At 42.8% G+C, this 20,941-nt stretch overlaps 1 protein-coding gene across 1 annotated transcript in view; it reads left to right on the top strand.

Annotated features, from left to right (window-relative positions):
• LOC106573610 (potassium/sodium hyperpolarization-activated cyclic nucleotide-gated channel 2) overlaps positions 1-20,941 on the top strand; it is a 139,517-nt gene that overhangs the window by 55,645 nt on the left and 62,931 nt on the right. Inside the window, exon 3 of the mRNA XM_014148809.3 lies at positions 17,626-17,787. Within this exon, the coding sequence (XP_014004284.1) occupies positions 17,626-17,787 (162 nt within the window). The remainder of the gene's footprint in view (positions 1-17,625; positions 17,788-20,941) is intronic.

Here is a 20,941-nt window from a genome sequence, read left to right as displayed (position 1 = left end):
GTTGTAGAGCATTTCACACAAAATCCGGAGAGGGGCCAGCTAAGTATAAGACTGTATCATCTGCATATAAATGGATGCGAGAGCTTCCTACTGCCTGAGCTATGTTGTTGATGTAAATTGAGAAGAGCGTGGGGCCTAGGATCGAGCCTTGGGGTACACCCATTGGTGACAGGCAGTGGCTGAGACAGCAGATGTTTTGACTTTATACACTGCACTCTTTGAGAGAGGTAGTTAGCAAACCAGGACAAAGAGCCCGCAGAGAAAATAATACTCCTTAGCTGGCCCACAAGAATGGAATGGTCTACTGTATCTAAAGCTTTGGCCAATTCAATAAAAATAGCAGCACAACAATGCTTAGAATCAAGGGCAATGGTGACATCATTGAGGACCTTTAAGGTTGCAGTGACACATCCATAACCTGAGCAGAAACCAGATTGCATACCAGAGAGAATACTATAGACATCAAGAAAGCCAGTCTGTTGATTATTGACAAGTTTTTCCAACACTTTTGATAAACAGGGCAAAATAGAAATAGGCCTATAACAGTTAGGATCAACTTGGTCTCCCCCTTTAAATAAAGGTCGAACCGTGGCTGCCTTCCAAGCAATGGGAACCTCCCCAGAGAGGAGAGACAAGTTGAAAAGGTCAGAGATAGGCTTGGCAATGATAGGGGCAGCAACCTTAAAGAAGAAAGGGTCTAAACCATCTGACCTAGATGTTTTTTTGGGGTCGTTTAAGGAGCTCCTTTAGCACCTTGGACTCAGTGACCGTCTGCAGGGAGAAACTTTTCAGCGGGGCAGTGGAAAAAGAGGGAGGAGCATTCGGGATGCTTCTTGTCAGTAACAACCACATTGTTGACTTTAAGGGACATGGGCAGCTGTGAAGATGAGGGTTTATTCTCCAGGTCTTTAACCGTTTTCCCGAAAGATCACGGTCGAACCAGTGGCTGAACCTGTCTTTAACCTCTCTAGGCTAGGCGGGACGAATTCGTCCCACCTACGTAACAGCCACTGCTATCCTGTGGCGCGATTTTCAAAACCTTAAAAATCCTATTACTTCAATTTCTCAAACATATGACTATTTTACAGCCATTTAAAGACAAGACTCTCGTTAATCTAACCACACTGTCCGATTTCAAAAAGGCTTTACAACGAAAGCAAAACATTAGATTATGTCAGCAGAGTACCAAGCCAGAAATAATCAGACACCCATTTTTCAAGCCAGCATATAATGTCACCAAAACCCAGAAGACAGCTAAATGCAGCACTCACCTTTGATGATCTTCATCAGATGACAACCCTAGGACATTATGTTATACAATACATGCATGTTTTGTTCAATCAAGTTCATATTTATATCAAAAACCAGCTTTTTACATTAGCATGTGACGTTCAGAACTAGCATACCCCCCGCAAACATCCGGGGAATTCGCTAACATTTTACTAAATTACTCACGATAAACGTTCACAAAAAGCATAACAATTATTTTAAGAATTATAGATACAGACCTCCTCTATGCACTCGATATGTCCGATTTTAAAATAGCTTTTTGGTGAAAGCACATTTTGCAATATTCTAAGTACATAGCCCAGGCATCACGGGCTCGCTATTTAGACACCCGGCAAGTTTAGCACTCACCATAATCATATTTACTATTATAAAAGTTTGATTACCTTTTGTTGTCTTCGTCAGAATACACACCCAGGACTGCTACTTCAATAACAAATGTTGGTTTGGTCCAAAATAATCCATCGTTATATCCGAATAGCGGCGTTTTGTTCGTGCGTTCCAGACACTATCCGAAATAGTAAAGAAGTGTCGCGCGTATGGCGCAATTCGTGACAATAAAATTCTAAGTATTCCATTACCGTACTTCGAAGCATGTCAACCGCTGTTTAAAATCAATTTTTACGACATTTTTCTCGTAGAAAAGCGATAATATTCCGACAGGGAATCTCCTTTTCGGCAAACAGAGGAAAAAATCCCAAAGGCGGGGGCGGTTGGGGTCACGCGCATAAGCCAGTGTCCCTTGATCGGCCACTTGAGAAAGGCGATAATGTGTTTCAGCCTGGGGCTGGAATGACGACATTCTGTTTTTTCCCGGGCTCTGAGCGCCTATGGACGACGTGGGAAGTGTCACGTTAGAGCAGAGATCCTTAGTAAATGATAGAGATGGAAAACAAGTTCAAGAAATGGTCAGACAGGCCACTTCCTGTAAAGGAATCTCTCAGGTTTTGACCTGCCATTTGAGTTCTGTTATACTCACAGACACCATTCAAACAGTTTTAGAAAATTTAGGGTGTTTTCTATCCATATGTAATAAGTATATGCATATTCTAGTTACTGGGTAGGAGTGGTAACCAGATTAAATCGGGTATGTTTTTTATCCAGCCGTGTCAATACTGCCCCCTAGCCCTAACAGGTTAATTCTCATTTTCTTTATGGTGGCGTGTTTGTTAACAATACCACTGAAAATGTAAAAAAAGAAGGTCCAAGCGTCTTCGACAGAGGGGATCAAGCTGATTCTATAGCAATTTACAGAAGTCAGGTCATGAAGGAAGGTTTGCTCATTAAAGTTGTTTACCAAGCGTCTATGACAAATCAAGACAGGTTGTTTCACTGAGCAGCCATTACGAACACAGGATGTAAAACAGTGATCATTACGGTCATTACAGAAAACATCAGACTGATACCTATCAGGATTATTTGTGAGGATAACATCAAGGAGAGTAGCCTTTTCTGGGTGTTTGTAGTCATACCATGTGGGATTGGTAATAATCTGAAAAAGATTCAGGGAGTCCCATTGCTTTAGGACTTGGTCAGGTGGTTTAAGCATGTCCCAGTTTAGGTCACCTAGCAGGACAAATCAATTGAGAGCTATTTGAAAGTTTAATGCTTAAAACCAGCAAATCAAATTGTTTGGGGACAGACTTGGTGGAGACAACCAAGCACTGAAGGTGATCCTTGGTAAAGATTGCCACTCCCCCACCTTTGGAAGGTCTGTCTTGCCGAAAAAAGTTATAACCAGAAAGGTTAACATCAGTATTCAAAACACTCTTCCTTAACCACGTCTCAGTAATGACCAACATATCTGGATTGGAGCTGTGAAACCACACTTTCAATTGATCCATTTTAGGTAATAAGCTTCTAGTGTTAACATGCCGATAACCCAGGCTTTTACAAGAGCAGAAATCAGTGAAGCAAATATCAGAGCACAAGTCAGAATTGGGTCTAGCAACAGTAGATGGGTCAGGGTGTACATGCACAATGTGAGAGAAAAATTATGTATTTACTTTTTCATTTGATATTAATGGTTAACAATGAATATTTAACTAATAGTAAGACATTTCTGTCCTACTAATGCTGTGTTTTTATGGTCTCCACTCTAGTTCCCTGCAGCTAATCTGGGCTGACAAATGAGTTAAAGACTGCATAGACAAGATGTGGTGGGTGTAACCGAGATAGAGATAGCCTGGAAGAGTTTTTAACAATCCCTCATTATCTCAAAATTATCCTTGCACATAAACTCTCTCTTTTCCTCCCTCTCTCTGTCACTATCATTGCCTCACTCTCCTCTACCCTGTACATGAAGCCAGAATGGGTTATTGGTAACAATGTTTTGGGAAACTAAGCCCGGGGGGTTAAGACAACAACACCCATGCAGATATTGACAGGATGAACCCAGAGTGGCTTATAATGCTCCAATCTGCATGGGAGGGGTAGAACCAGCCATGACTAAGCATTCTTAGTGTCAGCTATTACATTTACATTTACGTCATTTGGCAGACGCTCTTATCCAGAGTGACTTACAAATTGGTGCATTCACCTTGTGATATCCAGTGGAACAACCACTTTACAATAGTACATCTATATCTCTTTTTTTTTGGGGGGGGGGGGGGGGTTAGAAGGATTACTTTATCCTATCCCAGGTATTCCTTAAAGAGGTGGGGTTTCAGGTGTCTCCGGAATGTGGTGATTGACTCCGCTGTCCTGGCGTCGTGAGGTAGCTTGTTCCACCATTGGGGTGCCAGGGCAGCAAACAATTTTGACTGGGCTGAGCGGGAACTGTGCTTCCGCAGAGGTAGGGAGGCGAGCAGGACAGAGGTGGATGAACGCAGTGCCCTTCTTTGGGTGTAGGGACTGATCAGAGCCTGAAGGTACAGAGGTGCCGTTCCCCTCACAGCTCCGTAGGCAAGCACCATGGTCTTGTAGCAGATGCGAGCTTCAACTGGAAGCCAGTGGAGTGTGCGGAGGAGCGGGGTGACGTGAGAGAACTTGGGAAGGTTGAACACCAGACAGGCTGCGGCGTTCTGGTTGAGTTGTAGGGGTTTAATGGCACAGACAGGGAGCCCCGCCAGCAGCGAGTTGCAGTAATCCAGACGGGAGATGACAAGTGCCTGGATTAGGACCTGTGCCGCTTCCTGTGTAAGGCAGGGTCGTACTCTGCGAATGTTGTAGAGCATGAACCTACAGGATCGGGTCACCGCCTTGATGTTAGCGGAGAACGACAGGGTGTTGTCCAGGATCACGCGAAGGCTCTTAGCACTCTGGGAGGAGGACACAATGGAGTTGTCAACCGTGATGGCGAGATCATGGAAAGGGCAGTCCTTCCCCGGGAGGAAGCGCAGCTCCGTCTTGCCGAGGTTCAGCTTGAGGTGGTGATCCGTCATCCACACTGATATGTCTGCCAGACATGCAGAGATGCGATTCGCCACCTGGTTATCAGAAGGGGGAAAGGAGAAGATTAATTGTGTGTCGTCTGCGTAGCAATGATAGGAGAGACCATGTGAGGATATGAGAGACCAAGTGACTTGGTGTATAGTGAGAATAGGAGAGGGCCTAGAACTGAGCCCTGGGGGACACCAGTGGTGAGAGCACGTGGTGCGGAGACGGATTCTCGCCACGCCACCTGGTAGGAGCGACCTGTCAGGTAGGACGCAATCCAAGAGTGAGCCATGCCGGAGATGCCCAACTCGGAGAGGAGGATCTGATGGTTCACAGTATCAAAGGCAGCAGATAGGTCTAGAAGGATGAGAGCAGAGGAGAGAGAGTTAGCTTTAGCAGTGCGGAGAGCCTCTGTGACACAGAGAAGAGCAGTCTCAGTTGAATGACCAGTCTTGAAACCTGTCTGATTTGGATCAAGAAGGTCATTCTGAGAGAGATAGCAAGAGAGCTGGCCAAGGACGGCACGCTCAAGAGTTTTGGAGAGAAAAGAAAGAAGGGATACTGGTCTGTAGTTGTTGACATCGGAGGGATCGAGTGTAGGTTTTTTGAGAAGGGGTGCAACTCTCGCTCTCTTGAAGACGGAAGGGACGTAGCCAGCGGTCAATGATGAGTTGATGAGCGAGGTGAGGTAGGGGAGAAGGTCTCAGGATATGGTCTGGAGAAGAGAGGAGGGGATAGGGTCAAGCGGGCAGGTTGTTGGGCGGCCGGCCATCACAAGTCGCAAGATTTCATCTGGAGAGAGAGGGGAGAAAGAGGTCAAAGCATAGGGTAGAGCAATGTGAGTAGGACCAGCGGTGTCGTTTGACTTAACCTCTTACATCTAGATGTTCCGCTAGCGGAACACCTGCTCCAATATCCAATGATGGGCGTGGCGCGAAATACAAATTCCTCTAAAATCCGAAAACTTCCATTTTTCAAACATATGACTATTTTACAGCATTTTAAAGACAAGACTCTTGTTAATCTAACCACACTGTCCGATTTCAAAAAGGCTTTACAACGAAAGCAAAACATTAGATTATGTCAGCAGAGTACCCAGCCAGAAATAATCAGACACCCATTTTTCAAGCTAGCATATAATGTCACAAAAAACAAAACCACAGCTAAATGCAGCACTAACCTTTGATGATCTTCATCAGATGACAACCCTAGGACATTATGTTATACAATGCATGCATGTTTTGTTCAATCAAGTTCATATTTATATCAAAAACCAGCTTTTTTACATTAGCATGTGACGTTCAGAACTAGCATACCCCCCGCAAACATCCGGTGAATTTACTAAATTACTCACGATAAACGTTCACAAAAAACATAACAATTATTTTAAGAATTATAGATACAGAACTCCTCTATGCACTCGATATGTCCGATTTTAAAATAGCTTTTCGGTGAAAGCACATTTTGCAATATTCTCAGTAGATAGCCCAGCCATCACGGCTAGCCATTTAGACACCGACCAAGTTTAGCCCTGATCAAACTCCGATTTACTATTACAAAAGTTTCATTACCTTTGTTGTCTTCATCAGAATGCACTCCCAGGACTGCTACTTCAATAACAAATGTTGGTTTGGTCCAAAATATTCCATCGATATATCCAAATTGCGGCGTTTTGTTCGTGCGTTCCAAGACACTATCCGAAATGGTAAATCAGGGTCGCGAGCATGGCGCAATTCGTGAGAAAAGATTTCTAAATATTCCATTACTGTACTTCGAAGCATGTCAACCGCTGTTTAAAATCCATTTTTATGCCATTTTTCTCGTAAAAAAGCGATAATATTCCGACCGGGAATCTCCGTTTAGCTAAACAGAGGAAAGAAAACAAAGCTTTCGGTCGACGCGGGCACGAGCCTGAGTCTCACAGTACTGTAACCAGCCACTATCCAAACGCGCTACTTTGTTTCAGCCAGAGCCTGCAAAGCCACGATTCAGCATTTTGCCGCCTTCTGAGAGTCCATGTGAGCCGTAGAAAGTGTCACGTAAGAGCAGAGATCCCCTGTAATAGATAGAGATAATCAACAAGGCCAAGAAATGGTCAGACAGGGCACTTCCTGTACAGAATCTTCTCAGGTTTTGGCCTGCCAAATGAATTCTGTTATACTCACAGACACCATTCAAACAGTTTTAGAAACATTGGAGTGTTTTCTATCCAAAGCTAATAATTATATGCATATTCTAGTTTCTGGGCAGGAGTACTAATCAGATTAAATCGGGTACGTTTTTTATCCGTCCGTGAAAATACTGCCCCCTAGCCATAACAGGTTAACAAACGAGGATCGGATGTCGTCAACCTTCTTTTCAAAATGGTTGACGAAGTCATCCACAGAGAGGGGGAGGGGGGGAAGGGGGAGGAGGATTCAGGAGGGAGGAGAAGGTGGCAAAGAGCTTCCTAGGGTTAGAGGCAGATGCTTGGAATTTAGAGTGGTAGAAAGTGGCTTTAGCAGCAGAAACAGTGGAAGAAAATGTAGAGAGGAGGGAGTGAAAAGATGCCATGTCCACAGGGAGGCTAGTTTTCCTCCATTTCCGCTCGGCTGCCCGGAGCCCTGTTCTGTGAGCTTGCAATGAGTCGTCAAGCCACGGAGCAGGAGGGGAGGACCAAGCCGGCGGGGAGGATAGGGGACATAGAGTCAAAGGATGCAGAAAGGGAGGAGAGGAGGGTTGAGGAAGCAGAATCAGGAGATTGGTTGTATATAAAGAACTCTGCATTTCTGTATAGGTTAGACTCTTGGCCCAACGCCCAAGAGTGTTGGGTCGACCAGCCTCATTATTGCAATAATTAATCGATATTGAATAAAGATGATTGTTTGATGAAATGACAAAGTCTCTCTCACTTGATTAGAATATTCCACAACATCATTTCCAGATATCATCAACTGTAATTCAATCAAGGCATGGCAGAGGACAGGGAGCGCTCTGCAGTGTTGATTTATGACATTTGAATGTGCATTAGATGGCAACAAGATCATATTGTACAGCAATTTCATTAGGTGTTGATACAAAGCAGCATTTAAGTTCATGTACTTAAAAATGAATTTTCCTACTTTGCCCCAGATGGATTTGACTGCAGGGCACTCCCACATCATATGCAAGAATGTGCCTACCTGATTTAGGGGACACAGTGCACAGTTAGGAGTTGGGGCCAATTTCATGATTAAACTTTTCCTTGGTGTTAAATACAGTAAAATGTATAAATTGATGGTTTGGATTACGGATTTTTTCATATTCTGTTCCAGTTAAAGGGTTGTTCATATTCAATTAGATCTGTACCATACTTTTTTAATGGCTAGCTCAGAATATGAGCTTTCCAAAAGTTGTTTATATATTGGAGTCATCAGGCCAGACTACCTGGTCTGATGACTCCTTGCTGTACCCAGTCCACCTGGCCGTGCTGCTGCTCCAGTTTCAACTGTTCTGCCTGCGGCTATGGAACCCTGACCTGTTCACCAGATGTGCTACCTGTCCCAGACCTGCTGTTTTCAACTCACTAGAGACAGCAGGAGCGGTAAAGATACTCTGAATGATCGGCTATGAAAAGCCAACTGACATTTACTCCTGAGGTGCTGACCTGTTGCACCCATACATTTGATTGATTGATTGATATTATAGAGCTCATTCCTTTCAGGAGCTCAGATATTTTATTTATGAATCCCATCATTGGATGGTTCGGTAGTTGAGTTTCCCAAGGGACTCCATAGGCCAGCATAGCTTACATGACCAAAAGTGTGTGGACACCTCCTGGTTGAACATCTCATTCCAAAGTCATGGGTATTAATATGAAGTTGGTCGCTCCTTTGCTGCTATAAAAGCTTCTACTCTTCTGAGAATGTTTTCCACTAGATGTTGGAACATTGCTAAAGGGACTTGCTTCCATTCAGCCACAAGAGCATTAGTGAGGTCAGGCAGTGATGTTGGGCGATTAGGTCTGGCTCGCAGTCGTTCCAATTCATCCCAAAGGAGTTCAATGGTGTTGAGGTCAGGGCTCTATGCAGACCAGTCAAGTTCTTCCACACCGATCTCGACAAACCATTTCTGTATGGACCTCGCTTTGTGCACAGGGACATTGTCATGCTGAAACAGGAAAGGACCTTCCCCAAACTGTTGCCACAAAGTTGGAAGCACAGAATCGTCATTGTCTGCTGTAGCATTAAGATTTCCCTTCACTGGAACTAAGGGGCCTAGCCTGAACCATGAAAAACAGCCCCAGACCACCACTTCATCCACCAAACTTTACAGTTGGCTCTATGCATTCGGGCAGGCAGCGTTCTCAGATTTGTCAGCAATAGGTGTGGCTGAAATAGCCCAATCCACAAATTTGAGGGGGTGTCAAACTTCCTTTTGTATATATGGTGTATGTTGTAAATATAGAAAAAAAGTAGTTGCCTGGTAATGTGTATGTATCTTTCAAATCTTGGGATGTTCTCAAACCATTATTGTCCTTTATATTGGCAAGGGTATGGATTGCACATATGGACCATTGGGGGGATGCAAAAGGCCTCCCTCAAGGTTGCAAATCATTATTGTGTAATATTTCAGTATGGGCATGCCATTTTGATTCCCAGTTACATTGTTTTTTTAATTGTTTTTTAATGAACCCTAACCCAAATATAAATTGTGTGAGCAATAATAGGACCACAGCTTAGTTTACATTGTTTAAGGGATATACAGTATGGCTGAGGGTTTTGCATATGGTATTTTAATCATATTAATGAAATTGGAGCCAATACCCATATGTTCCAAGACAGACCAAGAGGTATGACCGTTCTAGTCTATCAAAAGCTTTTTCTGCATCAAGAGATACAGCCCAAGGAGCTGTTGTTTCTGATGAAGCATCTAAGATATGTAATAGTCGACAGAGGTTATCCGAGTATAAACACTTTGTAACCCGCTTTGGTCTGTGTGGCCTAATTTGGGTAAGTCTCGAGATGACAACATTTTGGAAAACAGTTTATTATCTGTATTTGTCTAAGATAGGGGGCGATAGTGAGAACACTGGGTGGTATCCTTACCTTTTTTTTCATAAAAGTGAAATTAGTGCTCTATTCACATCTCTCCCAAATTAACCTTTGTGAATGGCTATATTAATCATTTTGAGCAATAGTGGACCTAATTGATTCCAACATTTTAAATAGATCTCAGGAGGAATACCGTCCCATCCAGATGATTTGCCTTTATTCATGCTATCCAATCTCCTTTTTAATTCAATGAGAGAGATTTAGGCTCCCACCGAGGTGGCTTCCTCTGTTGCGAGAAGAAGAGTTCGTAATTATTTTAGAAAGGACCTAATCTGGCTTTGTGTGGATTTACAATCACAGGTGTACAGTTCTTTATAGAAGCTTGAGAATCTTTGATTGATGAATTTGGGTTCTGACAGTAATTCCCCTGTTTCAGATTCAATAGATTCAATCAGTTAATTGATCATTACTGCATAGCGTGTTGGCCAGTAAACAACTGGGACAATTACCATGGAAGTAATGGTTGAGTCTAACTTGATGGATGGCAAATTCTGCTCTCTGCCTTGTCAATAAATATGTTCTGTCTTGACTTTGGAAAGAGTAATAGTCACCTGGTCTGAAAAGAGTTTGTTGAGAATGCTCTAACACAGTTAACAACATTTCCATTATTTTTAATAAAACCTTTGGTAGCATCCCATAGTATCCAGGGGTCATCGACTTAATTTTTATTGATCATTATGAATGAATTTAGTCACATTTCAAATTGATCACAGAATGTTTGATTCTGTAATAATGAAATGTTGAAACGCCATCTTATGGCTCCTTTAGGAGTTCATAAATGTGAAGTTGTCAGTAGTAAGCGTAGTGGTCAGACAAGCTCATATGTTGAAGATAGAAATAGAGGTATAGATAATACTATGCAATTGATTCGTGAGAAAGATTCATGGCTGTTTGAGTAAAAAGTGCACTCTTTTGATTCAGGATTATGTGCTCACCAGGCATCAATAAGGTTGTAATCAGAGGGTATATAATGGAGAGCCTTGGTTGTAGTTGGTTTTATTACATTTATTTTGAATGTCCAAAATGGCATCCATGCCTTTCCCAATAACCAGATGGAATTCAGTTAATTCTAACAATATGCTGTACAGAGAATCAAGAAGCATAGGATCATATGAATTTGGAGTATACGCATTAATAAAGGCAATTTTCTTTCCATTATGGATACATTTAAGGAAATTGATTCTGCCATCTTTGTCTTCGCCTCTACCCAAGAAAGTTTATTACGTATCATTATGATTACAGCTTTAGATTTGTTTGGGGCTGATGAAAAAGCAGCAGTTTGTACAAATGGCTTTTTTTTTGGAGCTGGTGTGTTTCTTGGAGCATTGATATATAAACATTGTTTTTTCTTCAAACTGGAAACCACATATCCTGAGGCCGCATTTATTGTAGCTGGGGATTTTAACAAAGCAAATTTGAGGAAAACGCTACCGAAGTTCTATCAACACATTGACTGTAGTGCCCGTGCTGGAAAAACACTCAACCACTAATATTCTGTCTCCCGGGATGCCGACAATGCCCTCCCCTGCCCTTCCTTCAGCAAATCAGATCACAGTTCCATTTTGCTCCTCCCTTCCTATAGGCAGAAACTCAAACAGGAGGTACCCGTGCTAAGGTCTATTCAATGCTTCAAGATTGTTTTGATCATACGGACTGGGATATGTTCCAGGTAGCCTCGGATAATAACATTGATGTATACACAAACATGGTGACTGAGTTCATCAGGAAGTGTATAGGGGATGTTGTTCCCACTGTGACTATTAAAACCTACCCAAATCAGAAACCATGGATAGATGGCCGCATTTGTGCTAAACTGAAAGCGCAAACCACCGCATTTAACCATGACAAGGTGACTGGGAATATGGTCAAATACAAAGTGTGTAGTTATTCCCTCCATAAGGCAATCAAACAGGCAAAACGTCAGTACAGAGTCGCAATTCAACGGCTCAGACACGAGACGTATGTGGCAGGGTCTACAGACAATCACGGATTACAAAGGGAAAACCAGTCAGGTAGCAGAAACCGATTTCTTGCTCCCAGACAAACTTAACACCATCTTCACTGCTTTGAGGATAGCACAGTGCCATCAATGTGGCCCTCTCCCAAGGACTGTGGGCTCTCCTTCAATGTGTTCGACGTGAGTAAGACATTTAAGTGTGTTATCCCTCGCATGGCTGCCGTCCCATATGGCATCCCTAGCTGCATCCTCAGAGCATGCGCAGACCAGCTGGCTGGAGAATTTACAGACATATTCAATCTCTCCTTATTCCAGTCTGCTGGGATAAGGAAGCACTGAACTAACTTACTATCACCCTGTAGCACTCACTTCTGTCATCATGAAGTGCTTTGAGAGGCTAGTTAAGGATCAAATCACCTCTACCTTACCTTACCTGACACCCTAGACCCACTTCAATTTGCTTATCGCCCCAATAGATCCACAGACGATGAAACCACTATTGCACTGCACACTGCCCTACCCCATCTGGACAAGAGGAATACCAATGTAAGAATGCTGTTAATTGACTATAGCTCAGCCTTCAACACCATAGTACCCTCCAAGCTCATCATCGAGCTCGGGGCCCTGGGTCTGAACCCCGCCCTGTGCAACTGGGTCCTGGACTTTCTGATGGGCCACCCCCAAGTGGTGAAGGAAAAAACATCTCCCCTTCACTGATCCTCAACACTGGGGCCCCACAAGTGTGCGTACTCAGCCCCCTCCTGTACTCCCTGTTCACCCATGACTGTGTGGCCACACACATCTCCAACTCAATTATCAAGTTTGCAGACGACACAACCATAGTAGGCCTGATTACCAACAATGAAGAGACAGCCTACAGGGAGGAGGTGAGGGACCTGGCGGAGTGGTGCCAGGAAAATAACCTCTCCCTCAACGTCAACAAAATGAAGGAGATGATCGTGGACTTCAGGAAACAGCAGATGGAGCACGTGTCTATCCACATTGGAAAGGTGGAAAGGTTTCATTTCCTCAGTGTACACATCACTGACCATCTGAAATGGTCCACCCACACAGACAGTGTAGTGAAGAAGGCACAACAGCGCCTCTTCAACCTCAGGAGGCTGAAGAAATTTGGCTTGGCCCCTAAGACCCTTTTACAGATGCACAATTGAAAGCATCCTGTATGGCTGTATCACCGCCTGGTACGGCAACTGCACCGCCTGCAACCGCAGGGCTCTCCAGAGGGTGGTGCGCTCTGCCCAATGCATTACCGGGGGCACACTGCCTGCCCTCTAGGACACCCACAGCACCCGATGTCACAGGAAGGCCAAAAAGATCATCAAGCCACGGCCTGTTCACCCCACTATCATCCAGAAGGCGAGGTCAGTACAGGTGCACCAAAGCTGGGACCGAGACACTGAAAAACAGCTTCTATCTCAAGGCTATCATACTGTTAAATAGCCATCACTAGCCGGCTACCAACCGGTTACTCAACCCTGCACCTTAGAAGTTGCTGCCATATATACATAGACATGGAATCACTGGTCACTCTCCTGATTATGTTGTGTGTGGTACCATGTCATGTTTCAGAACACCTCAGGATGAATGTTTCAGTACACCTTAAATCTGTTCCAATACCCTCACAACCATGTGTTTCAATACTCCAGCAAAGTTAAGGTGCTGTCTCCTTTAACCTCTTACATCTAGACGTTCCGCTAGCGGAACACCTGCTCCAATATCCAATGATGGGCGTGGCGCGAAATACAAACTCCTCTAAAATCCGAAAACTTCCATTTTTCAAACATATGACTATTTTACAGCATTTTAAAGACAAGACTCTCGTTAATCTAACTACACTGTCCGATTTCAAAAAGGCTTTACAGCGAAAGCAAAACATTAGATTATGTCAGCAGAGTACCCAGCCAGAAATAATCAGACACCCATTTTTCAAGCTAGCATATAATGTCACAAAAAACAAAACCACAGCTAAATGCAGCACTAACCTTTGATGATCTTCATCAGATGACAACCCTAGGACATTATGTTATACAATACATGCATGTTTTGTTCAATCAAGTTCATATTTATATCAAAAAACAGCTTTTTTAAGTTAGCATGTGACGTTGAGAACTAGCATACCCCCCGCAAACATCCGGTGAATTTACTAAATTACTCACGATAAACGTTCACAAAAAACATAACAATTATTTTAAGAATTATAGATACAGAACTCCTCTATGCACTCGATATGTCCGATTTTAAAATAGCTTTTCGGTGAAAGCACATTTTGCAATATTCTCAGTAGATAGCCCAGCCATCACGGCTAGCCATTTAGACACCGACCAAGTTTAGCCCTGACCAAACTCCGATTTACTATTAGAAAAGTTTGATTACCTTTGGTGTTCTTCGTCAGAATGCACTCCCAGGACTGCTACTTCAATAACAAATGTTGGTTTGGTCCAAAATAATCCATCGTTATATCCAAATAGCGGCGTTTTGTTTGTGCGTTCAAGACACTATCCGAAGTGTAAATAAGGGTCACGAGCATGGCGCATTTCGTGACAAAAGATTTCTAAATATTCCATTACCGTACTTCGAAGCATGTCAACCGCTGTTTAAAATCAATTTTTATGCCATTTTTCTCGTAAAAAAGCGATAATATTCCGACCGGGAATCTGCGTTTAGGTAAACAGACGAAAGAAAACAAAGCATTCTGTCGACGCAGGCACGCGCCTGAGTCTCACAGTACTGTAACCAGCCACTACCCAAACGTGCTACTTTTTTTCAACCAGAGCCTGCAAAGCCACAATTCAGCTTTTTGCCGCCTTCTGAGAGCCCATGGGAGCCGTAGGAAGTGTCACGTAACAGCAGAGATCCTCTGTAATGGATAGAGATAATCAAGAAGGGCAAGAAATTGTCAGACAGGGCACTTCCTGCATGGAATCTTCTCAGGTTTTGGCCTGCCAAATGAGTTCTGTTATACTCACAGACACCATTCAAACAGTTTTAGAAACTTTGGAGTGTTTTCTATCCAAAGCGAATAATTATATGCATATTCTAGTTTCTGGGCAGGAGTAATAATCAGATTAAATCGGGTACGTTTTTTTATCCGGCTGTGAAAATACTGCCCCCTAGCCATAACAGGTTAACCTCTATGGGCTAGGTGGGACGCAAGCGTCCCACCCGTGGTGCACTCCATCAACAGCAGGTGCATTTCAAGAGCGGCAAATTTGAATCCAAATAAATGTCAAAATTCTAATTTTTCAAACATACAACTATTTTACACCCTTTGAAAGATAAACATCTCCTTAATCTAACCACGTTTTCCGATTTCAAAAAGGTTTTACGGCAAAAGCATACATTTAGAGTATGTTAGGACAGTACATTTACAAGAGTTGTGTGTAATGTTGTGCCAATTCAAAGACAGGCGTCACCAAAACCATAAAATCAGCTAAAATTATGCACTAACCTTTTACAATCTCCAACAGATGACACTCCTAGGACATTATGTTAGACAATGCATGGATTTTTAGTTCTATCAAGTTCATATTTATATCCAAAAACAGCGTTTTACTGTGGCGTTGAGGTTCAGGAAATCGTTTCCCTCCAATAACCGGCATTCAAGTCAGCACCACAAATTAAATAATTAAAATTAGAAAACATTGGTCAAATATTATATTGTCATTTAAAGAATTATAGATTTACATCTCTTGAACGCAATCAACTTGCCAGATTTAAAAATAACCTTACTGGGAAATCACACTTTGCAATAATCTGAGCACTGCGCCCAGAAAAATACGCGTTGCGATACAGACTAGCCGCCATGTTGGGGAGATCTAAAATCGAAAATACTATGTAAATAATCCATTACCTTTGATTCTCTTCAGTAGATGTCACTTCCAGGTATCACAGGTCCATAACGAATGTAGTTTTGTTCAAAAAAGCTCATAATTTATGTCCAAAAATCTCCGTCTTGTTAGCACATGATCTAAGCCCGCCGGACTTCACTTCATGAACGAGGGGAAAAAATATATTTACGTTCGTTCAAACATGTCAAACGTTGTATAGCATAAATCATTAGGGCCTTTTTTAACCAGAACATGAATAAAATTCAAGGCGGACGAATGCAAAATCTTTTAAAACGTATTGGAACGAGGGTACCCAGCATGACCTAGCGCGCCAGGTGTCTAATGGGCCATCATCGTTCCATGGCTCTTGTTCGGTCAGATCTCCCTCCAGAAGACTCAAAACACTTTGTAAAGGCTGGTGACATCTAGTGGAAGCAATAGGAAGTGCCAAAATATTCCTCAGCCCCTGTGTTTTTCAATGGCATAGGTTTAAAGGTAATACAACACATCAGGTATCCACTTCCTGTCAGAATCTGTCTCAGGGTTTTGCCTGCCAAATGAGTTCTGTTATACTCACAGACACCATTCAAACAGTTTTAGAAACTTTAGGGTGTTTTCTATCCATATATAATAAGTATATGCATATTCTAGTTACTGGGTAGGATTAGTAACCAGATTAAATCGGGTACATTTTTTTATCCAGCCGTGCAAATACTGCCCCCTAGCCCTAACAGGTTAAGGTATTGGCAGCTCAGTTACCACTAGTTTTAGTGTTTTAGTGTTACAAAACACTACATTTTAACAGTGACAAGCCACTGCATTTATTTAGATGTCTGTGTGCACTGCGGGTAAATTATACACAAGCAGAAACAGCTGTGCAGGCACCTTGAAAAACACCCACATACAGTACCACCCAAACACAGGAAACACAGGGGCCTCGGTAATACAGAGATTTTGTTTTTAACTGTAGGACTTTTGAGACAAAGCTGGAAAGAGGTGATACAAAAGGATGCTTGCTTGGCCTTTTTCACCACAGATATTCCAATACAGTCACTTGGAGAAACAGCAAAAGGATACATTCCAGCCTTCTGTTGTGTATCAAAGCAGGTTCTAATTTTGCATTCAGTTAAGCTTTAAACCCACGGGTTGGCGTGAGTGAGGTCTTGTGAGATGACTGAATCGCCTGGCTCACACTCTGTTGGAGCTCTACATTGTAAACAGCAGCCAGAAGCATCTCTTCTCTCCCCTGTTTTCGTAGAGGGATGTTAATGGCCTAGTTCCTATATAGGGCAACTTCCCCTATCTCAGGTGTGGTAGCCTTTGGGTCTTATGGTTTTGGGGGGCTTAATTGGTTCTCCTGCAGGGCTTTTCTGGAACACACACACATGCATGCACACTTGCACGATAGGGAGACAGGCCCTTTGACCACAGCCAAAGGGCCACAGCTGAGAAGTGTTTACAAGGCTGTGACCACAACACCAGTGCATCACTCAGGGCTGGGTGTTCTGTGTTCTAAACAAACACTCACCATAATAGGACAAGGCTTGGTCTTGGAGAAGGAAGGAAGGAAGGAGGGAGGCAGGGAGAGGAGGAGGGATGGTTGGAGGAAGGGAAGGAAGGAAGGGAGAATGAGGGAGGATAGCTGTCTTATGTCTGATTGATTGAGATTTTTGACATTCCACACTTACTGTATCTCTCTTGATCATGTTCATCTCAACAGAGCTATTAGTGCCTGATGAGTGCAGGAAATTAGTGTTTCATCACAGAAGTTATTTGGTGTGCTTCATTTCTCAAGGTAACGAATGAAAGTGCAACAGCTGTGTGTTCAGGAAAGGAACTGTGCATAATCAGTATCGGTAAATGTACTTACTGAATTACAATAACTAATCCAATCATGAATCCAAATCCTGTCCATATCCTGTTGTAACCAGATAATGCAAATAATGGAATCTGGCTCCATCTTTTTTTTTTAAATCATGTGTTCATTGTCTTTGTTAACATAAGCTAAATCCATGTGAAATGGTGAATGAATGAGGTGTTACACACCACTGACTGTCCTCTTTTTCTGTCCCTCTTGTGACAGATCTTCCATATGACCTATGACCTGGCCAGTGCAGTGATGCGTATCTTCAACCTGATTGGTATGATGTTGCTGCTGTGTCACTGGGATGGCTGTTTGCAGTTCCTGGTTCCCATGCTGCAGGATTTCCCCCAGGACTGCTGGGTCTCCCTTAACAAGATGGTGGTAAGTGATGCTAATGCAACGTTCAAAACAACTGGGAACTCTGAAAAATATGAGGTCAAATCATGATGTCAGTGATCTTCAGGTCAGAAAGTGGCACTCGCGAAAGAGGCCCAAGTTCCCGAGTTGGAATTCAGAGCTGGAATACCGCTCAAATCGATTTTTCCCAGTTGGAGTTCTCAGTTGTTTTGAACGCACTGAAGTTGGAAGTCGAGGATTTCCGAGTTCCCCTTTCCCAGTTGTTTTGAACGCGGCATTAATACACACTCTAGAGAAGGAGTGTCCAAAAAAATTCCTGAGGGCCGGCATTCTGTCTTCAACGAGGTCCGGAGGGCTGCACTGAAAATTGGTTACATTTCCTCGTGGTCAAAATTTGCTAAACATAGTCCTATATCAATAGTTTTTTTGAATTTTCGCTCCCTGACTGTCTAGCTTTCATTTCTGTGATTATTGTGAGCTGGACACAGTCAACTGTATGAATTTAAGTCCATTATAATTTCTACACAGTTTCGATTTGGTTTTAGTAATTTAAAAGTATACTGAGTTTTGTTTTCCCTGCGGGCTGTATGTTTGATAACCCTGTTCATCAGAGGGCATAGCGGGATTTCTTATAAGCTTCCGGGTTAAATTCCCACTCCTTGAAAGCGGAAGCTCTAGCCTTTAGCTCAGTGCGGATGTTGCCTGTAATCCATGGCTTCTGGTTTGGGTATGCACATACGGTCACTGTGGGGATGACGTCATCAATGCACTTATTGATGAAGCCAATGACTGTACTCCTCAATGCCATCAGAGGAATCCTGGAACATATCCCAGTCTGTGCTAGCAAAACAGTCCTGGAGCTTAGCATCTGCTTCATCTGACCACTTTTTTTTATCTAGTCACTGGTGCTTCCTGCTTGAATTTTTGCTTGTAAACAGGAATCAGGAGGATAGAATTATGGTCAGAACTGCCAAATGGATGGTGAGGGAGAGCTTTGTATGTGTCTCTGTGTGTGGAGTAATGGTGGTCCAGAGTTTTTTGGTAAAATGGATTTAAGTTTCCCTGCATTAAAGTTCCCGGCTACGAGGAGCGCTGTCTCTGGGTGAGCGTTTTTTTGTTTGCTTATGGCGGAATACAGCTCATTCAATGCTGTCTTAGTGCCAGCCTCAGTCTGTGGTGGTATGTGGACAGCTATGAAAAATACAGGTGAAAACTCTCTAGGTAGATAGTGTGGTCTACAGCTTATCATGAGATACTCTACCTCAGGCGAGCAATAGCTCGAGACTTCCTTAGATATCGTGCACCAGCTGTTATTTACAAAAATACCGCCCCTTGTCTTACCAGACGCCACTGTTCTATCCTGCCGGTACAGCGTATAACCAGCCAGCTGTATATTTAAAGGGTTGTCATTCAGCCACGACTCCATGAAGCATAAGATATTTCACTTTTGAATGTCTCGTTGGTAGTTTAATCTTCCACATAGGTAATACATTTTATTCTCCAAAGATTGCATGTTTGCTAGCAGAATAGAAGGAACTGGGGGTTTATTCAATCGCCTACGAATTCTCAGAAGGCAGCCCGCCCTCTGGTCCCTTTTTCTCCGCCTCCTCTACATGCAACCCACGGGGATCTGGGCCTGTTCCCGAGAAAGCAGTATATCATTCGTGTCGAGCTCATCAGACTTGTTAACCTGTTATGGCTAGGGGGCAGTATTTTCACAGCTGGACATAAAACGTTCCCGATTTAATCGGATTATTACTCCTGCCCAGAAACTAGAATATGCATATAATTATTAGCTCTGGATAGAAAACACTCCAAAGTTTCTAAAACTGTTTGAATGGTGTCTGTGAGTATAACAGAACTCATTTGGCATGCCAAAACCTGAGAAGATTCCATGCAGGAAGTGCCCTGTCTGACAATTTCTTGCCCTTCTTGATTATCTCTATCCATTACAGAGGATCTCTGCTGTTACGTGACACTTCCTACGGCTCCCATGGGCTCTCAGAAGGCGGCAAAAAGCTGAATTGTGGCTTTGCAGGCTCTGGTTGAAAAAAAGTAGCGCGTTTGGGTAGTGGCTGGTTACAGTACTGTGAGACTCAGGCGCGTGCCCGCGTCGACCCCATGCTTTTTTTTCTTTCGTCTGTTTACCTAAACGCAGATTCCCGGTCAGAATATTATCGCTTTTTTATGAGAAAAATGGCATAAAAATTGATTTTAAACAGCGGTTGACATGCTTCGAAGTACGGTAATGGAATATTTAGAAATCTTTTGTCACGAAATGCGCCATGCTCGTGACCCTTATTTACACTTCGGATAGTGTCTTGAACGCACGAACAAAACGCCGCTGTTTGGATATAACTATGGATTATTTTGAACCAAACCAACATTTGTTATTGAAGTAGCAGTCCTGGGAGTGCATTCTGACGAAGAACACCAAAGGTAATCAAACTTTTCTAATAGTAAATCGGAGTTTGGTCAGGGCTAAACTTGGTGGGTGTCTAATTAGCTAGCCGTGATGGCTGGGCTATCTACTCAGAATATTGCAAAATGTGCTTTCACCGAAAAGCTATTTTAAAATCGGACACCGCGATTGCACAAAGGAGTTCTGTATCTATAATTCTTAAAATAATTGTTATGTTTTTTTGTGAACGTTTATCGTGAGTAATTTAGTAAATTCACCGGAGGTTTGCGGGGGGGTATGCTAGTTCTGAACGTCACATGCTCATGTAAAAAGCTGGTTTTTGATATAAATATGAACTTGATTGAACAAAACATGCATGTATTGTATAACATAATGTCCTAGGTGTGTCATCTGATGAAGATCATCAAAGGTTAGTGCTGCATTTAGCTGTGGTTTTGTTTTTTGTGACATTATATGCTAGCTTGAAAAATGGGTGTCTGATTATTTCTGGCTGGGTACTCTGCTGACATAATCTAATGTTTTGCTTTCGCTGTAAAGCCTTTTTGAAATCGGACAGTGTGGTTAGATAAAGGAGAGTCTTGTCTTTAAAATGCTGTGAAATAGTCATATGTTTGAAAAATGGAAGTTTTCGGATTTTAGAGGAATTTGTCATTCGCGCCACGCCTATCATTGGATATTGGAGCAGGTGTTCCGCTAGCGGAACGTCTAGATGTAACAGGTTAACCTGTCCGATTTCAAAAAGGCTTTACAGCGAAA

Source organism: Salmo salar, chromosome 16, assembly GCF_965601325.2.
Source record: "Salmo salar chromosome 16, fSalSal1, whole genome shotgun sequence".
Lineage (NCBI taxonomy): Eukaryota > Metazoa > Chordata > Actinopteri > Salmoniformes > Salmonidae > Salmo > Salmo salar.
Note: the sequence above shows the minus strand (reverse complement) of the source record. Positions and strands in the feature narration are given on the sequence as shown.